The sequence below is a fragment of the Salvelinus fontinalis genome, chromosome 5 (assembly GCF_029448725.1).
Source record: "Salvelinus fontinalis isolate EN_2023a chromosome 5, ASM2944872v1, whole genome shotgun sequence".
Classification (NCBI taxonomy): domain Eukaryota; kingdom Metazoa; phylum Chordata; class Actinopteri; order Salmoniformes; family Salmonidae; genus Salvelinus; species Salvelinus fontinalis.
In genome coordinates this window covers 59794056-59817872 of record NC_074669.1, presented here as the reverse complement: position 1 = coordinate 59817872, position 23817 = coordinate 59794056, and the positions used below count along the sequence as shown (strand labels likewise).

Here is a 23817-nt window from a genome sequence, read left to right as displayed (position 1 = left end):
GTGTTGGTAGTACACTGGTCATTACAGTCCCAGTAGAGACCTGTCGTGTGGTGTTGGTAGAACACTGGTCATTACAGTCCCAGTAGAGACCTGTCGTGTGGTGTTGGTAGAACACTGGTCATTACAGTCCCAGTAGAGACCTGTCGTGTGGTGTTGGTAGAACACTGGTCATTACAGTCCCAGTAGAGACCTGTCGGGTGGTGTTGGTAGAACACTGGTCATTACAGTCCCAGTAGAGACCTGTCGTGTTGGTAGAACACTGGTCATTACAGTCCCAGTAGAGACCTGTCGTGTGGTGTTGGTAGAACACTGGTCATTACAGTCCCAGTAGAGACCTGTCGCGTGGTGTTGGTAGAACACTGGTCACTACAGTCCCAGTAGAGACCTGTCGTGTGGTGTTGGTAGAACACTGGTCATTACAGTCCCAGTAGAGACCTGTCGTGTGGTGTTGGTAGAACACTGGTCATTACAGTCCCAGTAGACACCTGTCGTGTGGTGTTGGTAGAACACTGGTCATTACAGACCCAGTAGAGACCTGTCGTGTGGTGTTGGTAGAACACTGGTCATTACAGACCCAGTAGAGACCTGTCGTGTGGTGTTGGTAGAACACTGGTCATTACAGTCCCAGTAGAGACCTGTCGGGTGGTGTTGGTAGAACACTGGTCATTACAGTCCCAGTAGAGACCTGTCGTGTTGGTAGAACACTGGTCATTACAGTCCCAGTAGAGACCTGTCGTGTGGTGTTGGTAGAACACTGGTCATTACAGTCCCAGTAGAGACCTGTCGCGTGGTGTTGGTAGAACACTGGTCACTACAGTCCCAGTAGAGACCTGTCGTGTGGTGTTGGTAGAACACTGGTCATTACAGTCCCAGTAGAGACCTGTCGTGTGGTGTTGGTAGAACACTGGTCATTACAGTCCCAGTAGACACCTGTCGTGTGGTGTTGGTAGAACACTGGTCATTACAGACCCAGTAGAGACCTGTCGTGTGGTGTTGGTAGAACACTGGTCATTACAGACCCAGTAGAGACCTGTCGTGTGGTGTTGGTAGAACACTGGTCATTACAGTCCCAGTAGAGACCTGTCGTGTGGTGTTGGTAGAACACTGGTCATTACAGTCCCAGTAGAGACCTGTCGTGTTGGTAGAACACTGGTCATTACAGTCCCAGTAGAGACCTGTCGTGTAGTAGAACACTGGTCATTACAGTCCCAGTAGAGACCTGTCGTGTGGTGTTGGTAGAACACTGGTCATTACAGTCCCAGTAGAGACCTGTCGTGTGGTGTTGGTAGTACACTGGTCATTACAGTCCCAGTAGAGACCTGTCGTGTGGTGTTGGTAGAACACTGGTCATTACAGTCCCAGTAGAGACCTGTCGTGTGGTGTTGGTAGAACACTGGTCATTACAGTCCCAGTAGAGACCTGTCGTGTGGTGTTGGTAGAACACTGGTCATTACAGTCCCAGTAGAGACCTGTCGTGTTGGTAGAACACTGGTCATTACAGTCCCAGTAGAGACCTGTCGTGTGGTGTTCGTAGAACACTGGTCATTACAGTCCCAGTAGAGACCTGTCGTGTGGTGTTGGTAGAACACTGGTCATTACAGTCCCAGTAGAGAACTGTCTTTTGGTGTTGGTAGAACACTGGTCATTACAGTCCCAGTAGAGACCTGTCGTGTGGTGTTGGTAGAACCCTGGTCATTACAGACCCAGTAGAGACCTGTCGTGTGGTGTTGGTAGAACCCTGGTCATTACAGTCCCAGTAGAGACCTGTCGTGTGGTGTTGGTAGTAAACTGGTCATTACAGTCCCAGTAGAGACCTGTCGTGTGGTGTTGGTAGAACACTGGTCATTACAGTCCCAGTAGAGACCTGTCGTGTGGTGTTGGTAGAACACTGGTCATTACAGTCCCAGTAGAGACCTGTCGTGTGGTGTTGGTAGTACACTGGTCATTACAGTCCCAGTAGAGACCTGTCGTGTGGTGTTGGTAGTACACTGGTCATTACAGTCCCAGTAGAGAGAGACCTGTCGTGTGGTGTTGGTAGAGCACTGGTCATTACAGTCCCAGTAGAGACCTGTCGTGTGGTGTTGGTAGAACACTGGTCATTACAGTCCCAGTAGAGACCTGTCGTGTGGTGTTGGTAGAACACTGGTCATCACAGTCCCAGTAGAGACCTGTCGTGTGGTGTTGGTAGAACACTGGTCATTACAGTCCCAGTAGAGACCTGTCGTGTGGTGTTGGTAGAACACTGGTCAGTACAGTCCCAGTAGAGACCTGTCGTGTTGGTAGAACACTGGTCATTACAGTCCCAGTAGAGACCTGTCGTGTTGGAAGAACACTGGTCATTACAGTCCCAGTAGAGACCTGTCGTGTGGTGTTGGTAGAACACTGGTCATTACAGACCCAATAGAGACCTGTCGTGTGGTGTTGGTAGAACACTGGTCATTACAGTCCCAGTAGAGACCTGTCGTGTGGTGTTGGTAGAACACTGGTCATTACAGTCCCAGTAGAGACCTGTCGTGTGGTGTTGGTAGAACACTGGTCATTACAGTCCCAGTAGAGACCTGTCGTGTGGTGTTGGTAGAACACTGGTCATTACAGTCCCAGTAGAGACCTGTCGTGTGGTGTTGGTAGGACACTGGTCATTACAGTCCCAGTAGAGACCTGTCGTGTGGTGTTGGTAGAACACTGGTCATTACAGTCCCAGTAGAGACCTGTCGTGTGGTGTTGGTAGTACACTGGTCATTACAGTCCCAGTAGAGACCTGTCGTGTGGTGTTGGTAGAACACTGGTCATTACAGTCCCAGTAGAGACCTGTCGTGTTGGTAGAACACTGGTCATTACAGTCCCAGTAGAGACCTGTCGTGTGGTGTTGGTAGAACACTGGTCATTACAGTCCCAGTAGAGACCTGTCGTGTTGGTAGAACACTGGTAATTACAGTCCCAGTAGAGACCTGTCGTGTGGTGTTGGTAGAACAATGGTCATTACAGTCCCAGTAGAGACCTGTCGTGTGGTGTTGGTAGAACACTGGTCATTACAGTCCCAGTAGAGACCTGTCGTGTGGTGTTGGTAGAACACTGGTCATTACAGTCCCAGTAGAGACCTGTCGTGTGGTGTTGGTAGAACACTGGTCATTACAGTCCCAGTAGAGACCTGTCGTGTGGTGTTGGTAGAACACTGGTCATTACAGTCCCAGTAGAGACCTGTCGTGTTGGTAGAACACTGGTCATTACAGTCCCAGTAGAGACCTGTCGTGTGTTGTTGGTAGAACACTGGTCATTACAGTCCCAGTAGAGACCTGTCGTGTGGTGTTGGTAGAACACTGGTCATTACAGTCCCAGTAGAGACCTGTCGTGTGGTGTTGGTAGAACACTGGTCATTACAGTCCCAGTAGAGACCTGTCGTGTGGTGTTGGTAGTACACTGGTCATTACAGTCCCAGTAGAGACCTGTCGTGTGGTGTTGGTAGAACACTGGTCATTACAGTCTCAGTAGAGACCTGTCGTGTGGTGTTGGTAGAACACCGGTCATTACAGTCCCAGTAGAGACCTGTCATGTGGTGTTGGTAGAACACTGGTCATTACAGACCCAGTAGAGACCTGTCGTGTGGTGTTGGTAGAACACTGGTCATTACAGTCCCAGTAGAGACCTGTCGTGTGGTGTTGGTAGAACACTGGTCATTACAGTCCCAGTAGAGACCTGTCGTGTGGTGTTGGTAGAACACTGGTCATTACAGTCCCAGTAGAGACCTGTCGTGTGGTGTTGGTAGAACACTGGTCATTACAGTCCCAGTAGAGACCTGTCGTGTGGTGTTGGTAGAACACTGGTCATTACTGTCCCAGTAGAGACCTGTCGTGTGGTGTTGGTAGAACACCGGTCATTACAGTCCCAGTAGAGACCTGTCGTGTGGTGTTGGTAGAACACCGGTCATTACAGTCCCAGTAGAGACCTGTCGTGTGGTGTTGGTAGAACACCGGTCATTACAGTCCCAGTAGAGACCTGTCGTGTGGTGTTGGTAGAACACCGGTCATTACAGTCCCAGTAGAGACCTGTCGTGTGGTGTTGGTAGAACACTGGTCATTACAGTCCCAGTAGAGACCTGTCGTGTGGTGTTGGTAGAACACTGGTCATTACAGTCCCAGTAGAGACCTGTCGTGTGGTGTTGGTAGTACACTGGTCATTACAGTCCCAGTAGAGACCTGTCGTGTGGTGTTGGTAGTACACTGGTCATTACAGTCCAAGTAGAGACCTGTCGTTTGGTGTTGGTAGAACACTGGTCATTACAGTCCCAGTAGAGACCTGTCGTGTGGTGTTGGTAGAACACTGGTCATTACAGTCCCAGTAGAGACCTGTCGTGTTGGTAGAACACTGGTCATTACAGTCCCAGTAGAGACCTGTCGTGTGGTGTTGGTAGAACACTGGTCATTACAGTCCCAGTAGAGACCTGTCGTGTGGTGTTGGTATTACAGTCCCAGTAGAGACCTGTCGTGTGGTGTTGGTAGAACACTGGTCATTACAGTCCCAGTAGAGACCTGTCGTGTGGTGTTGGTAGAACACTGGTCATTACAGTCCCAGTAGAGACCTGTCGTGTGGTGTTGGTAGAACACTGGTCATTACAGTCCCAGTAGAGACCTGTCGTGTGGTGTTGGTAGAACACTAGTCATTACAGTCCCAGTAGAGACCTGTCGTGTGGTGTTGGTAGAACACTGGTCATTACAGTCCCAGTAGAGACCTGTCGTGTTGGTAGAACACTGGTCATTACAGTCCCAGTAGAGACCTGTCGTGTGGTGTTGGTAGAACACTGGTCATTACAGTCCCAGTAGAGACCTGTCGTGTGGTGTTGGTAGAACACTGGTCACTACAGTCCCAGTAGAGACCTGTCGTGTGGTGTTGGTAGAAAACTGGTCACTACAGTCCCAGTAGAGACCTGTCGTGTGGTGTTGGTAGAACACTGGTCATTACAGTCCCAGTAGAGACCTGTCGTGTGGTGTTGGTAGAACACTGGTCATTACAGTCCCAGTAGAGATATGTCGTGTGGTGTTGGTAGTACACTGGTCATTACAGACCCAGTAGAGACCTGTCGTGTGGTGTTGGTAGAACACTGGTCATTACAGTCCCAGTAGAGACCTGTCGTGTGGTGTTGGTAGAATACTGGTCATTACAGTCCCAGTAGAGACCAATATACTACTACAATGTCTTGCTCCTGTTATTGTACGGTAATGTTACATCTATTGGTCACAGTGGTGTCCTCACGTTGTTCAGCTGGCACAGAGACAGTGTGACGGTGGTATCATCCAGGAGGAAGCTCCTGTCCCTGCCTTGGCCAAAAGACTCCCCATCCTCCAGCAGGAAACTAACACAGAGAAGGAATTCAACATTTATTCATGTGGATGAGAAACTATATAATAGCATGGATCTACTTAAATATAATATAGTTAACTAGTTCAGACGTTAACATTATTTTAACTTTGTGCTTTGCTCTATGATTAAAATGGTTATTGGAGACAGTACAGTGGAAAGGCATGATGTATATAGCTACATTATCTGAGACAGTAGAAAGACATGCTGTATATAACTACATTATCTAAGACAGTAGAAAGACATGCTGTGTATAACTACATTATCTGAGACAGTAGAAAGACATGCTGTGTATAACTACATTATCTAAGACAGTAGAAAGACATGCTGTCACGATCGTGTGGGGGATTGACGGACCAAAACGCAGCAGTTGGAAAATAAGCCATCTTCTTTTATTTTAAAAGATGACAAAAATAAACACGAAACACGAACAAAACAACAAAACGACCGTGAAGCTACAAACGTTGTGCACATACATACAGGCTACAAACGTTCTACATAGACAATTACTCACAACCAATGAGAGCCTATGGCTACCCTAAATAAGGCTCCCAATCAGAGACAACCGAAATCAGCTGTCTCTAATTGGGAACTCATTCAGGTAACCATAGACTCTCCTAGACAACTAACCATACATAGACAACACTAGAAACATGTACTCCACACAAACCCATATACTATACAACAACCCCTTTACCATAAACAACACCCAAAACCAACAAAACAAAAACACTCCCCATGTCACACCCTGACCTAACTAAAATAATACAGAAAACAAAAAATACTAAGGCCAGGGCATGACATAACCCCCCCCTTGAGGCGCGAACTCCGGGCGCACCATACACAGTCTAGGGGAGGGTCTGGGTGGGCTTCCCTCCACGGTGGCGGCTCCGGCTCTGGTCGTGGTCCCCACTTCACCACAGTCCCTAACCACCTCCTTAGCTTCTTCAAAATGACCCCTCTCCACATTAATCCCATTGCATTAAGGGACAGCTCCGGACTAAGGGCCAGTACCAGGGTAAGGGGCAGTACCAGGGTCAGGGGCAGTACCAGGGTCAGGGGCAGTACCAGGGTAAGGGGCAGTACCAGGGTAAGGGGCAGCACCAGGGTAAGGGGCAGCACCAGGGTAAGGGGCAGCACCAGGGTAAGGGGCAGCTCCGGACTGAGGAATGGCAGCTCCGGACTGAGGAATGGCAGCTCCGGACTGAGGAATGGCAGCTCCGGACTGAGGAATGGCAGCTCCGGACTGAGGGACTGCAGCTCCGGACTGAGGGACTGCAGCTCCGGACTGAGGGACGGCCCATGGCTGGCTGACAGATCTGGCTGCTCATGGCTGGCTAACGGATCTGGCTGCTCATGGCTGGCTGACTGATCTGGCTGCTCATGGCTGGCTGACTGATCTGGCTGCTCATGGCTGGCTGACGGATCTGGCTGCTCATGGCTGGCTGACGGATCTGGCTGCTCATGGCTGGCTGACGGATCTGGCTGCTCATGGCTGGCTGACGGATCTGGCTGCTCATGGCTGGCTGACGGATCTGGCTGCTCATGGCTAGCTGACGGATCTGGCTGCTCATGGCTAGCTGACGGATCTGGCTGCTCATGGCTAGCTGACGGATCTGGCTGCTCATGGCTAGCTGACGGATCTGGCTGCTCATGGCTAGCTGACGGATCTGGCTGCTCATGGCTAGCTGACGGATCTGGCTGCTCATGGCTAGCTGACGGATCTGGCTGCTCATGGCTAGCTGACGGATCTGGCTGCTCATGGCTAGCTGACGGATCTGGCTGCTCATGGCTAGCTGACGGATCTGGCTGCTCATGGCTGGCTGACGGATCTGGCTGCTCATGGCTGGCTGACTGATCTGGCTGCTCCTGTCTGGTTGGCGGCTCTGGCAGATCCTGTCTGGTTGGCGGCTCTGGCAGATCCTGTCTGGTTGGCGGCTCTGGCAGATCCTGTCTGGTTGGCGGCTCTGGCAGATCCTGTCTGACGGACGGCTCTAGCGGCTCCTGTCTGGCTGGCGGCTCTAGCGGCTCCTGTCTGGCGGACGGCTCAGTGGGCTCATGGCAGACGGGCGGCTTTGCAGGCTCATGGCAGACGGGCGGCTTTGCAGGCTCATTGCAGACGGATGGCTCAGATGGCGCTGTGGAGACGGATGGCTCAGATGGCGCTGGGGAGACGGATGGCTCAGATGGCGCTGGGGAGACGAGCAGTTCAGTCATCGCTGTGCAGACGGCAGACTCCTGCCGGCTGAGGCGCACTGTAGGCCTGGTGCGTGGTGCCGGGACTGGTGGCACCGGGCTGGGGACACGCATCTCAGGGCTAGTGCGGGGAGCAGCAACAGGACGCACAGGACTCTGGGGACACACAGGAGGCTTGGTGCGTGGTTTAGACACTGGTGGTAAAGGGCTGGAGACACGCACCATATAGCTAGTGCGTGGAGGAGGCACTGGTGGTACTGGATTGGGGCGGGGAGGTGGCGCCGGAAATACCGGACCGTGCAGGCGTACTGGCTCCCTTGAACGCCGAGCCTGCCCAACCTTACCTGGTTGTATGCTCCCCGTCGCCTGACCAGTGCGGGGAGGTGGAATGACCCGTACCGGCCTATGTAGGCGAACCGGGGACACCATGCGTAAGGCTGGTGCCATGTACGCCGGCCCGAGGAGACGCACTGGTGACCAGATGCGTTGGGCCGGCTTCATGACATACGGCTCAACGCTCAGTCTAGCCCGGCCGATACGTGGAGCTGAAATGTACCGAACCGGGCTATGCACGCGTACAGGAGACACCGTGCGCTCTACTGCGTAACACGGTGTCTGCCCGTACTCTCGCTCTCCACGGTAAGTACAAGGAGTAGGCGCAGGTTTCCTACCTGACTTCGCCACACTCCCTTTAAGGCCCCCCCCAAGAAATTTTTGGGTTGTACTCACGGGTCTCCAGCCTTGTCTCCGTGCTGCCTCCTCATATCGCCTCCTCTCGGCTTTCGCTGCCTCCAGCTCTTCACGAGGGAGGCGATATTCTCCAGGTTGATCCCAAGGTCCCTCTCCTTCCAATTCGTCCTCCCAACTCCAGAAATCCTGTGTAGGTAGGTCCTGTTGCCGCCTTCCATGCCGCTTGGTCCTATGGTGAGTAATTCTGTCACGATCGTGTGGGGGATTGACGGACCAAAACGCAGCAGTTGGAAAATAAGCCATCTTCTTTTATTTTAAAAGATGACAAAAATAAACACGAAACACTTTAACAAAACGAACAAAACAACAAAACGACCGTGAAGCTACAAACGTTGTGCACATACATACAGGCTACAAACGTTCTACATAGACAATTACTCACAACCAATGAGAGCCTATGGCTACCCTAAATAAGGCTCCCAATCAGAGACAACCGAAATCAGCTGTCTCTAATTGGGAACTCATTCAGGTAACCATAGACTCTCCTAGACAACTAACCATACATAGACAACACTAGAAACATGTACTCCACACAAACCCATATACTATACAACAACCCCTTTACCATAAACAACACCCAAAACCAACAAAACAAAAACACTCCCCATGTCACACCCTGACCTAACTAAAATAATACAGAAAACAAAAAATACTAAGGCCAGGGCGTGACACATGCTGTATATAACTTCATTATCTAAGACAGTAGAAAGACATGCTGTGTATAACTTCATTATCTAAGACAGTAGAAAGACATGCTGTGTATAACTTCATTATCTAAGACAGTAGAAAGACATGCTGTGTATAACTTCATTATCTAAGACAGTAGAAAGACATGCTGTATATAACTTCATTATCTAAGACAGTAGAAAGACATGCTGTGTATAACTTCATTATCTAAGACAGTAAAGGCATGTTGTGTATAATCACATTATTTGACACAGTAGAAAGTCATGCTATATATAACTACATTATCTGAGACAGTGGAAAGACATGCTTTATATAACTACATTATCTGAAACAGTCCGGTAGAAAGGCATGCTGTATATACCTACATTATCTGAGACAGTAGAAAGGCCTGCTGTATACAACTACATTATCTGAGACAGTAGAAAGGCCTGCTGTACATAACTACATTATCTGAAACAGTCCGGTAGAAAGGCATGCTGTATCTACCTACATTATCTGAGACAGTAGAAAGGCCTGCTGTATACAACTACATTATCTGAGACAGTAGAAAGGCCTGCTGTACATAACTACATTATCTGAAACAGTCCGGTAGAAAGGCATGCTGTATCTACCTACATTATCTGAGACAGTAGAAAGACATGCTGTACATAACTACATTATCTGAGACAGTAGAAAGGCCTGCTGTACATAACTACATTATCTGAAACAGTCCGGTAGAAAGGCATGCTGTATCTACCTACATTATCTGAGACAGTAGAAAGACATGCTGTACATAACTACATTATCTGAGACAGTAGAAAGGCATGCTGTATTTAACTACATGATCTGAAACAGTCCACTAGGTAGAAAGGGTGTGTTGTACAGTACTTGGGCAGGGTGCAGACGGGAGGCTTGGACTGGATGATCTCCTTGTTGGTCAGTTCCTTCTCCAGGTCTCCTCCAGCCAAACACCACAGGTGGTACACCTCGTCTATGGCCCTCTCCCCCAGGTACTCCTCATCATCATCTGGGACATGATTGATAGATTGATTTAACCGTCTAATACATTCAAATCAGTCACATTTCAATTCATGTCATGTTATGCATTCACTTAGCCAGGATAGTCCAGTCGATATCAATTGCCACTGTTTTCCAGGGATTCCTGGGTTCCATTAAATCCCACACTAAGCATCAAGGATGATACACGGTGGTCCTCTACATGGGAAAATGTGGTCGTGTGAGATGTATCCTTTATCCATAGAGCCAGGTCTACGATGGTAAACAACAATTTATAATATATGTGCATCCGTAACTGTGTGCTTGCTTGTGTGTGTGTGTCCATGCGTGTGTGTGCCCACGTCAGGACATGCATGGGTGCACTCTGACCTTTGCAGAGCTGGCTGATGTCCTCTGGTAGCTCCAGGTGGGCACAGCGCAGGGAGGAGGAGAACAGCCCGACGGGCTGCTGGAACGGGGCGTAGAGACACGACACGCCCTCAAACACTGGGTCAACCAGCAGCTCTGCAGGGGTGGGTCTGGATGGAAGCACAGAGTGAAATCTCAAACTTCTTTGAACACGCAACAAAAACATATCGATGCACTTCACCAAAGGTTCAGATTTCACGACAGAAATGTTATGTGGAGTGTTCTCAAATGTTCTCTCTAAACGTACCATGTTCTCATTTGGGCATGTTTCTGATCACTTTCCCTGTTATTGCCCTGTTATTACCCTGTCATTACCCTGCACATAGTTCAGCTGCATGACAAAAGTACATGGAGAAAGCATGGAGAATGGGCCTCCCAACAGGAAATGATAGCCAACACAACAGAGTCCAATCCACATGATATAAAACATCTCTGGTCGAGTTACCTTCTGGAGGGCAGGAAGGTCAGGCATTTCCTTAACAATGTTAGGACGTTCTCAGGCAGCTCCTGTAACAAAACGTTGACAATCACATTAGTTATGCTACAATCCAGACCCACAGACCCAATCTCCCTCTGCTTTTATGGCTTTTCAGCATCCTAAAGAAATAAAATAGCCTGAGAAAGGTTAAAAGCCTTTTTACAAGGGAAACACTTTGGCAAATGGAGGGCATATGAATTTCATTAGCACACATATACACGCAAACAGATGCGCGCACAAACACACACAGCTAGCGGTTACAAGTTACAGGGCATTGTTTTGGTATTTGATGAATTGAGGTCATTTACAATCACATTCGTCTCTGGATCAACAATACAGCATATAATAATGTGTAGTCTATCTACAACATCATAAAACATGACTTTACCACACATTAGGCAATCTACACATTAGGCCAACTAGGAATTCTAGGACAATCAACCTTTCTTAGAGTGGTTTTAGCAGACCAGTGTAATAAATAGTGACTTGTGATTGATTTCAAACTCACCCTAATCGCATCCAAGCATCCGTGCTCCTCTGCAAGGACTGTGACTATGTCGTCAATGCAACCTGAGAACAACAAACACAGACCACCATGTCATAAACAATGAACAACCCCATCATAACCAATCTGTGGCTCACCAGGCTGATGGACATGGCAACACATTCACTTACCCAAGGTGATGATGAATTTCAATCTCTCGCTTATTTCAATGTTCTGCAGTAGTCTTCTACCCTGTGAATAAAAGGTTGACAGTAAATGAGGACAGAATGACTTCCTCCTAACGACAATATCACACTTTACTTGAACCCTCAGTTCCATGGCTATATAACACTGTCATAACATCTGTCAATGACAGTCCTGACTTTTGATTGACAGCTCAATCAACCATTAGGTCAAGACATGGGGGTGTAAGAGAGCTTACTGCACACAGCTCAAAGAGCAGTACTCCCAGGGACCACACGTCTGTCTTGGGCCCCGAGGGAAGAGGGTTCTCCCCCTGGGTGGGGTCACTAGGGTGGACTGAGCCCTGGGCGATGACCTCTGGAGCCAGATAGGATGGGTACCTTTGGACAGAGATAGTCAGAGAGAGGTTCAAAGGTCAATTTTATACCCTGCAAGACATAGAAAACGTTGAGAGTGTTGAGGTTGTCTTGACTTAAATTCAATGAAAACTGTTTGCAACAGATAACATTTAACATTTGACATTGAACAGACTTTGATGATTAATCTACCTAAATATTCCAGGTACTTCCTGTTTCGTTGAAGTCATTGTTTAATGATGCATGTACAGTACATTGCTTCATATCAAGGAATCTCCGTAAACACGAGACAGATAAAGCTTATTTCATCTTCAAACCAGATGTTTTACTTGGAGACTAGATAACACAGGAGATCAGAGGCAGCGGCGAACACACACACACAATCATTCCCCCATTCAACAACAGGCTATTACCCACAAAGACTTTCTAAAACATGAGGGCCTTTGGGTTTTGGAAAAGACTTCAGATATCTATTACAGTACTTGAAACAATGGATTACTTTAATATCCAAAACCTGGATATCATAATGGCTGGTTATGGCTCTTATCAACACCATTATCCCAGAAACCCTAGACCCACCCCAATTTGCATACCGCACCAACAGATCCACAGATGATGCAATCTCTATTGCACTCCACACTGCCCTTTCCCACATGGACAAAAGAAACACCTATGTGAGAATGATATTCATTGACTACAGCTCAGCGTTCAACACCATAGTGCCCTCAAAGCTCATCACTAAGCTAAAGACCCTGGGACTAAACACCTCCCTCTGCAACTGGATCCTGGACTTCCTGACAGGCAGCCCCCAGGTGGTAAGGGTAGGTAACAACACATCTGCCACGCTGATCCTCAACACGTGGGCCCCTCAGGGGTGCGTGCTCAGTCCCCTCCTGTACTCCCTATTCACTTATGACTGCACAGCAAGGCACGACTCCAACACCATCATTAAGTTTGCTGATGACACAACAGTGGTTTGCCTGACCACCGACAACGATGAGACAGCCTATAGGGAGGAGGTCAGAGACCTGGCCGTGTGGTGCCAGGACAACAACCTCTCCCTCAACGCGATCAAGACAAGGGAGATGATTGTGGACTATAGGAAAAGGAGGACCGAGCATGCCCCCATTCTCATCGACGGGGCTGTAGTGGAGCAGGTTGAGAGCTTCAAGTTCCTTGGCGTCCACATCACCAACAAACTATCATGGTCCAAGCACACCAAGACAGTCGTGAAGAGGGCACGACAAACCTATTCCCCCTCGGGAGACAAAAAAAATTTGGCATGGCCCCCAGATCCTCAAAAAGTTTTACAGCTGCACCATCGATAGCATTCTGACGGGTTGCATCCCTGCATGGAATGGCAACTGCTCGGCCTCCGACCGCAAGGCACTACAGAGGGTAGGCGTACAGCCCAGTACATCACCGGGGCCAAGCTTCCTGTCATACAGGACCTCTATACCAGGCAGGGTCAGAGGAAGGCCCTAAAAATAGTCAAAGACTCCAGCCACCCTAGTCATAGACTGTTCTCGCTGCTACCGCACGGCAAGCAGTACCAGAGCACCAAGTCTAGGTCCAAGACGCTTCTAAACAGCTTCTAACACCAAGCCATAAGACTCCTGAACAGCTAATCAAATGGCTACCCATACTATTTGCATTTCCCACCCTCCCCACCCCCGCTGCTACTCTCTGTTATCTACGTTATTATCTATGCATTATCTACCTACATGTAGATAATCACCTCGACACCGGTGGCCCCAGCACATTGGCATATTGACTCTGTACCGGTACCCCCTGTATATAGCCCCGCTATTGTTATTTACTGCTGCGCTTGAATTATTTGTTATCTCTTACTTTTTTAGGGCTTTCCTTAAAACTGCATTGTTGGTTAAGGGCTTGTAAGTAAGCCTTTCACTGTAAGGTCTACACCTGTTGTTTTCGGCACATGTGACAATATGTGATTTGATAAACAATAGATTGACCATTACACATACAGTACATGTCATAGTAATGCATCTCATTCTATTTCACTAACAGCATTTAAATACTGTGTTGTGTTCACAGAGGGACCTACGACCTCCATTACCAGAAGATCCACAGTACTGCAAGTTCCAGACGTTCAAGGTTCCCAATCTTTCATTATCATATCATAATTTATCATAGTTATCTCTATATGACAGTGGGACATGTATTGCTTTTAACCCGTATAGATGAATTGGTAGAGCATGGCGCTTGCAGGCCTGGGTTGTGGATCCAATTCCCACGGGGCACCAGTACCAGAAAACAAAAAGTATGAAAATGTATGCACTCACTACTGTATGTTGCTCTTAGAGCGTCTGCTAAATGACTAAATGTTGAAAAAAATATGTCTTCACTGCCTAATCTAAATGTCAGTCACAACTGTTTCGCTTTTCACATCTATCGACACATTCGTTGTACATGGGAGGTTAGATGTGAACAGGACTTACCCAATAGGAAAGTCCACATCCGCCCCGTGGTCTGTCATGTAATAGAGCCCAAACTTAGCCAGCTTCACCTTGCCCTACAAAGAAACAATGTTACATATGACAATGTTCAATGTATTGATGGCCTTATGATAAATCAATAATGCATCAATAACGTGATGACAATTAGCCTGTTTAAACGAGAGCACAGGTTTAACCAGGCTAGATAACAATGGCAAATGGCGTTAAAAGCCTTTCCATTAGACCCAAACTGATAGGGAAGGGAGGTAACCTACCTTGCCGTCCATGAGGACATTCTGTGCATTGAGGGCTCTATGAACCATCCCATGTTTGTTCATAAACTCTAGTCCCTCCAAGGCCTCATAGGCGATCTGGAGAACTCTCTCTGGGCTGTAAGAGACAGACAAGGCCTGAGAAATATTATATACACATTATAAAACTTGGGAGTAGCTTTAGGACCTGTGGTGTTTGGCTTGAAAAAGGGTTATGTATTGTACTGAGTCTGTCTTTGTTTTCCAGTCAACAAAGCTACAACAGGTCGTTGTGTGTACTAAATATGTAGTCATTTTCCCCTTGCCGGGTCTGTGAGTTGAGGAGCTCATTCGATAAGCGTTTTAGGATGGAAGAGGTTTGTGTTATTATCGGTGTCAACCAGTAGATGGCAAGGGGAGTGCATAGCCTAGTCCTGAAGTAATGAAGCTATTCTTCTTTGTTCAGTTAAACCATGGTCATTCTACTGACAGAGAGATAGAACTGAGTCCTCTTAACATTCAATAACATAGTACATTATCATTGTACTACATCTAGATATAGTCTTTATATTATGTAAATATTTTACTATATAGATATAGTGCCTTCGGGTATTATACAATTTCTTATCGTTGTTGCTTTGTCGAGAAGGAACCTGCAAGTAAGCATTTCGTTGGACAGTGCATAATAACAAATCATTTGTAGACTGCAAATTGACCGCAAGTAGCCTAAACAGATATCATATTTGTTTAAAACAGCCATATCAAACCTTGCTTGCAGTTGTATACGATCACATATACAGTATCTCTCTATAATGTGTGGGAATACTCTAGAACAGATTCCAAAATTAAAATCACTTGGAGCTGATTTGCTGGTGTTTTTAGTCTTTTATGTTCAACAATAAAAAAAATACTAAATAAAATAACACTTCCTTTTTATATAAGAAAACTTAGGGGTCTAAATAAAATAACAGCAGGGCCAAATTCGGCCCGCCAGTTGGTCAACCCTGTGCGACTAATGAAAAACTTGAAATCTTACCTGACAGTTTGAACCTGTTTCTGGAAATCATTTATACTGCTTTCGTAGTGTTCCGTCACAACAACAAGCCGTTCTGGAAGAATGAAGAAGAAAAGGTGTGAAATGGTAGATCAATATGACATTGGTCAGCCCTGGCATTTTATAGATTTATATGTTTAATATGTGATTTCAAAACATCTGTTTTACGGTCTGCTGCTTGTTCTCCATTTTTTCCCCCAGCAAGGCTGTCATTTTGTTGTTTTTCCAATGAAGGAGTGTGCCTTTAAGTTAAAGGTTTAGCCACAACATGATTGGTTAAACATAGCCAGGAAGAATCTTCTAAATTAAACGCTGGCACCATGTGTTGTGATAACATACATATGCAATTACAAAGCTTTAAAGCTGTACTCAGTCCTTTATAACTTCCCATCCACCCAGCCCACACAATAAATGGAAAAACAAAATGTTATGACTAAATGGAATACAATTCATGTCAGAATTGACTTTTCTTAGCAGGTTAGGAGAACTTTCGCAGCAGTTTGGAGAATTAGGTAAAGGTTAGGAAAAGGGTTAGGGTTAGCTAAAATGCACAAAAAATATATACTTTTGACATCAATTTGACATAAGCTTCTAGCCGTGACTATAAAACATCTGGGCATAAAAAAGGATGAAACAAAGCAGGCTAAAGTAAGCTTTTAACAACTCAGGAAGTCCATAACGACCGTACTGTGTATACTTTGGCCAAAAATCATTCATGTGTCCAATAAAATCTGCATAATGTGGATTTGGGATGATTTCCGGTTTTTGTTGAGACTTTTAATAAAAACGTTCTTGTGGTAATATGCGTAGCAAACAAAAGCCAAACAAGTTAGATTGTGCAGTTGGAGTTTGCCAAACCCATTCAGTTATTTTACAGTGACTCAGATGAAACGGAAAACAATACTAAAAAACAGAGACATTGTTGAAAGCTGAGAGAGCCTCTTGGGGAGGTATAACCTGTGATGAAGTTTCTCTATATTTGCTCAACTGTAAACGACAAACTGGGGTACAAGTCAACGTTTAAACTTGTGGGTATGACCGCAATGAAGTCAATATGAACAGCCTCTTTTCACACAACAATACACAAGATTATTAGGTGTTTTTCCAAATAGAAAGGGAAGGTCAAGCCTCTGTTGGAATACACTGAACGCACACCGTTCCCTCTTCCTTCTGAATGCACACTGTAAGTAAGCATTTCACTTTTATTCTACACCTGTTGTTTACGAAGCATATGATGAATAACATTTGATTTGATATTAATAGGACACCAGTCATATACAGTAGTAGATGCCAAAGGGATAGGATTTAAAAGCTGCTGTCGGTGTTTCACGTCAGTACCAATCTCCCCTAGTCTTCTTTAGCTTCACTCTCCACCCCACCCTCCCAATACTAGGATATTTCTGGTAGTGGAGTGTTGTCACGATACTAGGATAGCTGATTTTCCATGTATACTTCCCATCTTCACAATCTCTGAAAGCCAGATACAGTCGAATAGAGGAAACAAGGATTCCACTACCAAGTCACTCAAGATGGCACCGACAGAGATGGTCACCTCGCTTCGAGTCCTTAGGAAACTATGCAGTATTTAGTTTATGTATTATTTCTTACATTGTTACCCCAGGAAGGCAGTCATCAATGACCTCTTATCACATACACCCGGGAAGAACTATTGGATATAAGAGCGACGTCAACTTATCAACATTACGACCAGGAATATGACTTTCCCGAAGCGGATCCTCTGTTTGGACCACCACCCAGGACAATGGATCTAATCCCAAAAGCCAACCCAAAACAACAGGGCCACAGAAGGGACAGACGGAGCGGCCTCCTGGTCAGGCTCCATAGACGTGCATGTCGCCCACAGCTCCCGAGTATACTACTCGCCAGTGTTCAGTCTCTTGACAACAAGATAGACAAAATTCGAGCAAGGGTTGCCTTCCAGAGAGACGTCAGAGATTGTAACATTCTCTGTTTCACGGAAACAACGTTCTCTTGGAATTGGTTCATCCACTGGGCTTCTCCATGCATCGTGCTGACCGAGACAAACACCTCTCTGGGAAGAGGAAGGGCGGGGGTGTATGCTTCATGATTAACGACTCATGGTGTAATCATAACAACATACAGGAACTCAAGTCCTTCTGCTCACCCGACCTAGAATTCCTTACAATCAAATGCCGGCCATATTACCTCCCAACAGAATTCTCGTCAGTTATTGTCACAACTGTGTACATTACTCCTCAAGCAGACACCAAGACGGCCCTCAAGGAACTTCACTGGACACTATGTAAACTGGAAACCATATATCCTGAGTAGGGTTGCACATTTTGGGGAATATTCAGAGATGGAAACTTTGTGAAAATTAATGGAAAAATATGGGAATTAACGGAAATATATGCAAATTAATATTAATACCATTTAAATGTAGATGTTGTTTGTATTGGATATATTTACCATATCATATGGAGACAAATATAAACCTTATCATCAGTAGACATAATTACAAATGATTAAATACTTCCAATAGAAATAAAAAAAACAATTTAGTTACGAATTGAACTTTAATAAAAATTAGTTGACTCTTCACATGGGATGATTTCACTGAACAACAAAAGAAAGGGAATATTGAATGATCCCCCCATACATTGCATCTCCCAAAAACGTTTTCAACATACATCTGTAAAATGATAGTCTAGAAACTAAAGCTTTGGTTGTTTTCATCTCAGGCTTCCATGTCTTCTCCCTGGACCTCCTCAAAGTCCACCTCTTGAACATCAGACTCTGAGGCCTCATCTTCACTGTCACTTAACAACCTTGTTGAGGATGGCTCATTGGCAGGCTCAAACAGCCTCAAATTTGCCCGGATGGCCACCAATTTTTAAACCTGGTCAGCCTGTTGTGTGCTTTGGTGTGTATGTTCCCAAACAAGGACCAGTTGTGCTCTGAGGTGGCTGATGTTGGTGGGATTTGGAGGATGATGGAGGCAACAGGGGAAAGAGCCTCAGATCCACAAAGTCCCTTACACCAGGTGGCTGATGAGATATGTTGGCAAGACTGCCATATTGCATCTCCATCCCAAAACCCTTGCTTCAAAGTGTACATCGCCAGACTGCCAAGAACCTTGCCCTCATCCAGGCCAAGGTGGCGAGACACAGTAGTGATGACACCATAGGACTTGTTGATCTCTGCACTAGACAGGATGCTCTCGCCAGCATACTTGGGGTCCAACATGTACGCTGCAGCGTGTATGGGCTTCAGGCAGAAGTCTTCACGCTTTTTGATGTATTTCAGAACTGCAGTATCCTCTGCTTGGAGCAACCGTGAAGCGGGCAGGGCAGTACAGATTTCTTCTCTTACATCTGCAAGCATCAGAACATCAGACAGGATGGCATTGTCTCCCTCAATACGTGCAATGGCTACTGCTATAGGTTTCAGGAGTTTTAGGCTGCTTACCTCTCTCTCCCAAAATACATCATCCAGGAGGATCCTCTTGATGGGGCTGTCCATATCGGCAGACTGTGATATGGCCATTTCTTGGACTCCTTCCCCTTCAGGAGACAAATATGACGACAACACCACCCCAACGGGTGCTGCTGTGTGGTGCTCTTATTCTTCGTATTCTTGGTGCTCTTATTCTTCTCACTTTGCTTGGTGAGGTAGATTGCTGCTATAACTTGATGACCCTTCACATACCTAACCATTTCCTTGGCTCTCTTGTAGAGTGTATCCATTGTTTTCAGTGCAATGATGTCCTTGAGGAGCAGATTCAATGCATGAGCAGCACAGCCAATGGGTGTGATGTGAGGGTAGGACTCCTCCACTTTAGACCAAGCAGCCTTAATGTTCGCAGCATTGTCTGTCACCAGTGCAAATATCTTCTGTGGTCCAAGGTCTTTGATGACTGCCTTCAGCTCATCTGCAATGTAGAGACCGGTGTGTCTGTTGTCCCTTGTGTCTGTGCTCTTGTAGAGTACTGGTTGAGGGGTGGAGATGATGTAGTTAATTATTCCTTGCCCACGAACATTCGACCACCCATCAGAGATGATTGCAATACAGTCTGCTTTCTCTATGATTTGCTTGACCTTCACTTGAACTCTGTTGAACTCTGCAAATGAGTAGATAAAGCATGTCTGGTTGGAGGGGTAACATTCAGAAATCTCTTCCAATACACATTACCTGTACGCATCAGAGGTGAACCAGTTGCATACACAGCTCGAGCTGTGTATATGCAAGACATTCATCAGCATTTCTCTGACTACGTTCCTCCATTGAGTCAAAAAAAACATCTGATTCCTTGAGGACCATGAGCTGTTGCTATCAGGTGTCTGATTCATAATTTCCACCTTGAATAGAAGTAGAGGGACTTTTGTCAGAGGTTGCTTCTTGTGTGCGCTGAAGGAACTTTATGCACTTGGTCCGAAGTTTCTGCATCTTTGTTGCATTCTTCACATATGATTTGGCACAGTATTTGCAAATGTACACAACTTTTATGGAAACAGGTGAATTAACACTCAGTTAGCAGGCTCAAGCAAGCTGATTGATGTAAATGATTTAAACACACTTTGCTGTAGGCTACTATTTACTAGTTAACAAAAAGTAATGTATGTCAGATAAAATATATTCACCCCACCCAGTATGGTAATCAAAACTTACCAGAAAGCATGTAGTCCTTGGCTCAGACAGTGTAGTAGCGTGGGCTCAATAGTATCTCATTAGTGTGCAAGATCTTGAGAATCAGCTGTACATGTGATGGAAGAATGCACTGTGCATGCAGAGGGTTGCAATTCCATTGACATGGGGATAGTTCAACCAAAATATGCCACAAGACCTAGAATTGGCTTATGTGTATCCCACAAAAAAGGTTCACTGTGATTAGCTAACTTTTTTGATGAATTTAAGCAAAATTCCCGGGCTGAACTTCCCATGGAAAATGCCCTCCCCCTTTGGCAAATCCGACCACGACGCCATCTTGCTACTACCGTCTTACAGGCAGAAACTCAAACAGGACGTACCAGTGACTAGAACCATTCAACGCAGGTCTAACCAATCGGATTCAACGCTTCAGGATTGTTTTCATCACGCAGACTGGGATATGTTCCGGTCAGCCTCAGAACAACATCAATAGATACGCTGACTCGTGAGTGAGTTTATAAGGAAGTGCATTGGAGATGTTGTACCCACTGTGACTATTAAAACCTACCATAACCAGCAACCGTGGATGGACGGCGGCATTGTCGCTAAACTGAACTCGCGAACCACCGCATTCAACCATGGAAAGAGGTCTGGGAATATGGCTGAATATAAACAGCGTAGTTATTCCCTCCGCAAGGTAATCAAACAAGCAAAATGCCGGTACAGGGACAAAGTGGAGTCGCAATTCAATGGCTCAGATACGAGACATATGTGGCAGGGTCTACAGGAAATCACAGACTACAAAAAGAAAACGAGCCATGTCACGGACACCAACGTCACGCTTCCAGACAAGCTAAACACCTTCTGTGCCCGCTTTGAGGATAATATAGTGCCATTGTCGCGGCCCACTAGCAAGGACTGTGCCCCCCTCCTTCTCCGTTGCCGACGTGGGTAAAACATTTAAACGTGTTAACCCTCGCAAGGCTGCTGTCCCAGACGGAATTCCATGCCCCATCCTAAGAGCATGCGCAGACCACCTGGCTGGTGCGTCTACAGACATATTCAATCGCTCCTTATCCCAGTGTGCTCTCCCCACATGCTTCAAAATGGCCACAATTGTTCCCTGTACCCAAGAAGGCAAAGATAACTGAACTAAATGACTACTGCCCCGTAGCACTCACTTCTGTCATCATGAAGTGCTTTGAGAGACTAGTCAGGGATCATATCACCTCCACCTTACCGGCCACACTAGACCCACTTCAGTTTGCATACCGCCCCAACAGGTCCACAGACGATGCAATCGCCATCACACTGCCCTATCCCATGTGGACAAGAGGAGTACCTATGTAAGAATGCAGTTCATTGACTACAGCTCAGAATTCAACACCATAGTACCCTCCAAGCTCATCATCAAGCTCTCAAGACCCCCCCTGTGCAATTGGGTCCTGGACTTTGATGCATGGTGAAGGTAGGAAATAACATCTCCACTTCGCTGACCCTCAACACTGGGGCCCCACAAGGGTGCGTGCTCAGCCCCCTCCTGTACTCCCTCTTCACCCACGACTGTGTGGCCATGCACGCCTCCAACTCTATCATCAAGTTTGCAGACGACACAACAGTAGTGGGCTTGATTACCAACAATGACGAGACAGCCTACAGGGAGGAGGTGATGGCACTCGGAGTGTGGTGTCAGGAAAACAACCTTTCACTCAACGTCAACAAAACAAAGGAGATGATTTTAAGTTCCTGAGCGTACACATCACAGACAAACTGAAATGGTCCACCCACACAAGAAGGATCAACAGCGCCTCTTCAACCTCAGGAGGATGAAGAAATTTGGCTTGTCACCCAAAACCCTGACAAACTTTTACAGATGCACAATCGAGAGCATCCTGTCGGGCTGTATCACAGCCTGGTACGGCACCTACACAACCCTTAACCACAAGGCTCTCCAGAGGGTGGTGCAGTCTGCACAACGCATCACCAGGGGCAAACTACCTGCCCCTCCATGACACCTACAGCACCCGATGTCAAAGGAAGGCCAAAAAGATCATCAAGGACAACAACCACCCGAGCCACTGCCTGTTCACCCCGCTACCATCCAGAAGGCGAGGTCAGTACAGGTGCATCAAAGCTGGGACCGAGAGACTGAAAAACAGCTTCTATCTCAAAGCCATCAGACTGCTAAACAGCAATCACTAACTCAGAGGCTGCTGCCTACATTGAGACCCAATCACTGGCCACTTTAATAAATGGATCACTAGTCACTTTAAACAATGCCACTTTAATAATGTTTACATATCTTACATTACTCATATCATATGTATATACTGTATTTTATACCATCTATTGCATCTTGCCTATGCCGCTCGGCCATCGCTCATCCATATATGTAAATGTTCTCATTCAACCCTTTAGATGTGTGTATTAGGTAGTTGTTGTGGAAGTATTCGATTACTTGTTAGATATTACTGCACGGTCGGAACTAGAAGCACAAGCATTTCGCAACACTCGCATTTACATCTGCTAACCATCTGTATGTGACCAATCCAGTTAGGCCTATTTAAGTGCTGCAGCAGTGCTTTACCATAGGTGTATTCTGTGCATTCAGATCACTTTTACTCCAAGGAAGGTAGGTTGAGAGAGTGATGCATTTTCACCACATCAAGAATAGGACCCAAAAGACCCATTGACAAACAGACAGAGATGCTTAGTCCTACCATGCTTCCCTCTGGAGATGTCTACGTACTGGCAGAGCCTGGGGTGGGTAAGGGTCTTGAGCAGCTGGAAGCGGCCCAGGATCTTGATGGAGTTGGGGGTGAGGGGGAGGCCGTTGCTCCCGCACACATCGTGGGGGAGAGCCGAGGCAAAGAAGGTGAAGGCCCCTAGCTGGGCATCTCTCAGTGGCCTCATGACTGCTCCAGTGTCCACTTCAGACTCACAGTTGACAGCTCCACCAACCCACACACCCTATGGAAAACACAGAGACATTAGATGCATTGAAACAAATGATGAACAGTTTGGTTCATGTTTACAAAGACTAATTTTAATGTGAAACTATATCTAAACACAACAGGTGCAATGTAGCTAAAATACAAGTTATATCACAGCTTTTAAACGCAGAAATAATTTCAGACATAACACAAAATAATGGTTACCACACACTTTCATATCCACTTCATTTACTTTGTCATCTTGTACAAGCATTACCTGATAGTGTATTTAGGGAGGCATATAACTGGTTTGTAAACAGTAAAAGTGGATACAGGCAGCTAACTAAATCGGAAGCTAGCGACAGTGCTGCAGTTAGCTTGTACAATAAGGGATGCAGTATGCAGAAAACAATGAATGAATAAAACTGCAACGACTTTTCAAAATTTGAGTGAACAATTACGTTTAGTGAACGTCTGTCCTCATTTCCAAAAAATTCTGACCGTAGATTTTACTTGGATTTTATTTTGCAGAATCTTCTCTTTCACTGAATGAAGTGATCAGCTGAGAGATAACGTG

At 46.3% G+C, this 23817-nt stretch overlaps 1 protein-coding gene across 3 annotated transcripts in view; it reads right to left on the bottom strand.

The window, feature by feature from the left end:
- tbck (TBC1 domain containing kinase) overlaps positions 1-23809 on the bottom strand; it is a 75580-nt gene extending 51771 nt beyond the window's left edge. The window contains exons 1-12 of one of the 3 annotated variants that reach the window (XM_055924051.1): positions 23702-23809; positions 23028-23277; positions 15661-15733; positions 14649-14763; positions 14377-14450; positions 11794-11935; positions 11543-11603; positions 11376-11437; positions 10835-10896; positions 10351-10499; positions 9853-9991; positions 5248-5347 (exon numbers count right to left, since the gene is read on the bottom strand). In XM_055924051.1, coding sequence (XP_055780026.1) covers positions 5248-5347; positions 9853-9991; positions 10351-10499; positions 10835-10896; positions 11376-11437; positions 11543-11603; positions 11794-11935; positions 14377-14450; positions 14649-14763; positions 15661-15733; positions 23028-23220 — 1170 coding nt within the window. In that variant the 5' untranslated portion in view covers positions 23221-23277; positions 23702-23809. Of the gene's footprint in view, positions 1-5247; positions 5348-9852; positions 9992-10350; positions 10500-10834; positions 10897-11375; positions 11438-11542; positions 11604-11793; positions 11936-14376; positions 14451-14648; positions 14764-15660; positions 15734-23027; positions 23278-23517; positions 23667-23701 lie in introns of those variants that run through there. The other 2 variants (XM_055924054.1, XM_055924052.1) reach the window with 2 other exon arrangements.
- Positions 23810-23817: the final 8 nt, after the last annotated feature.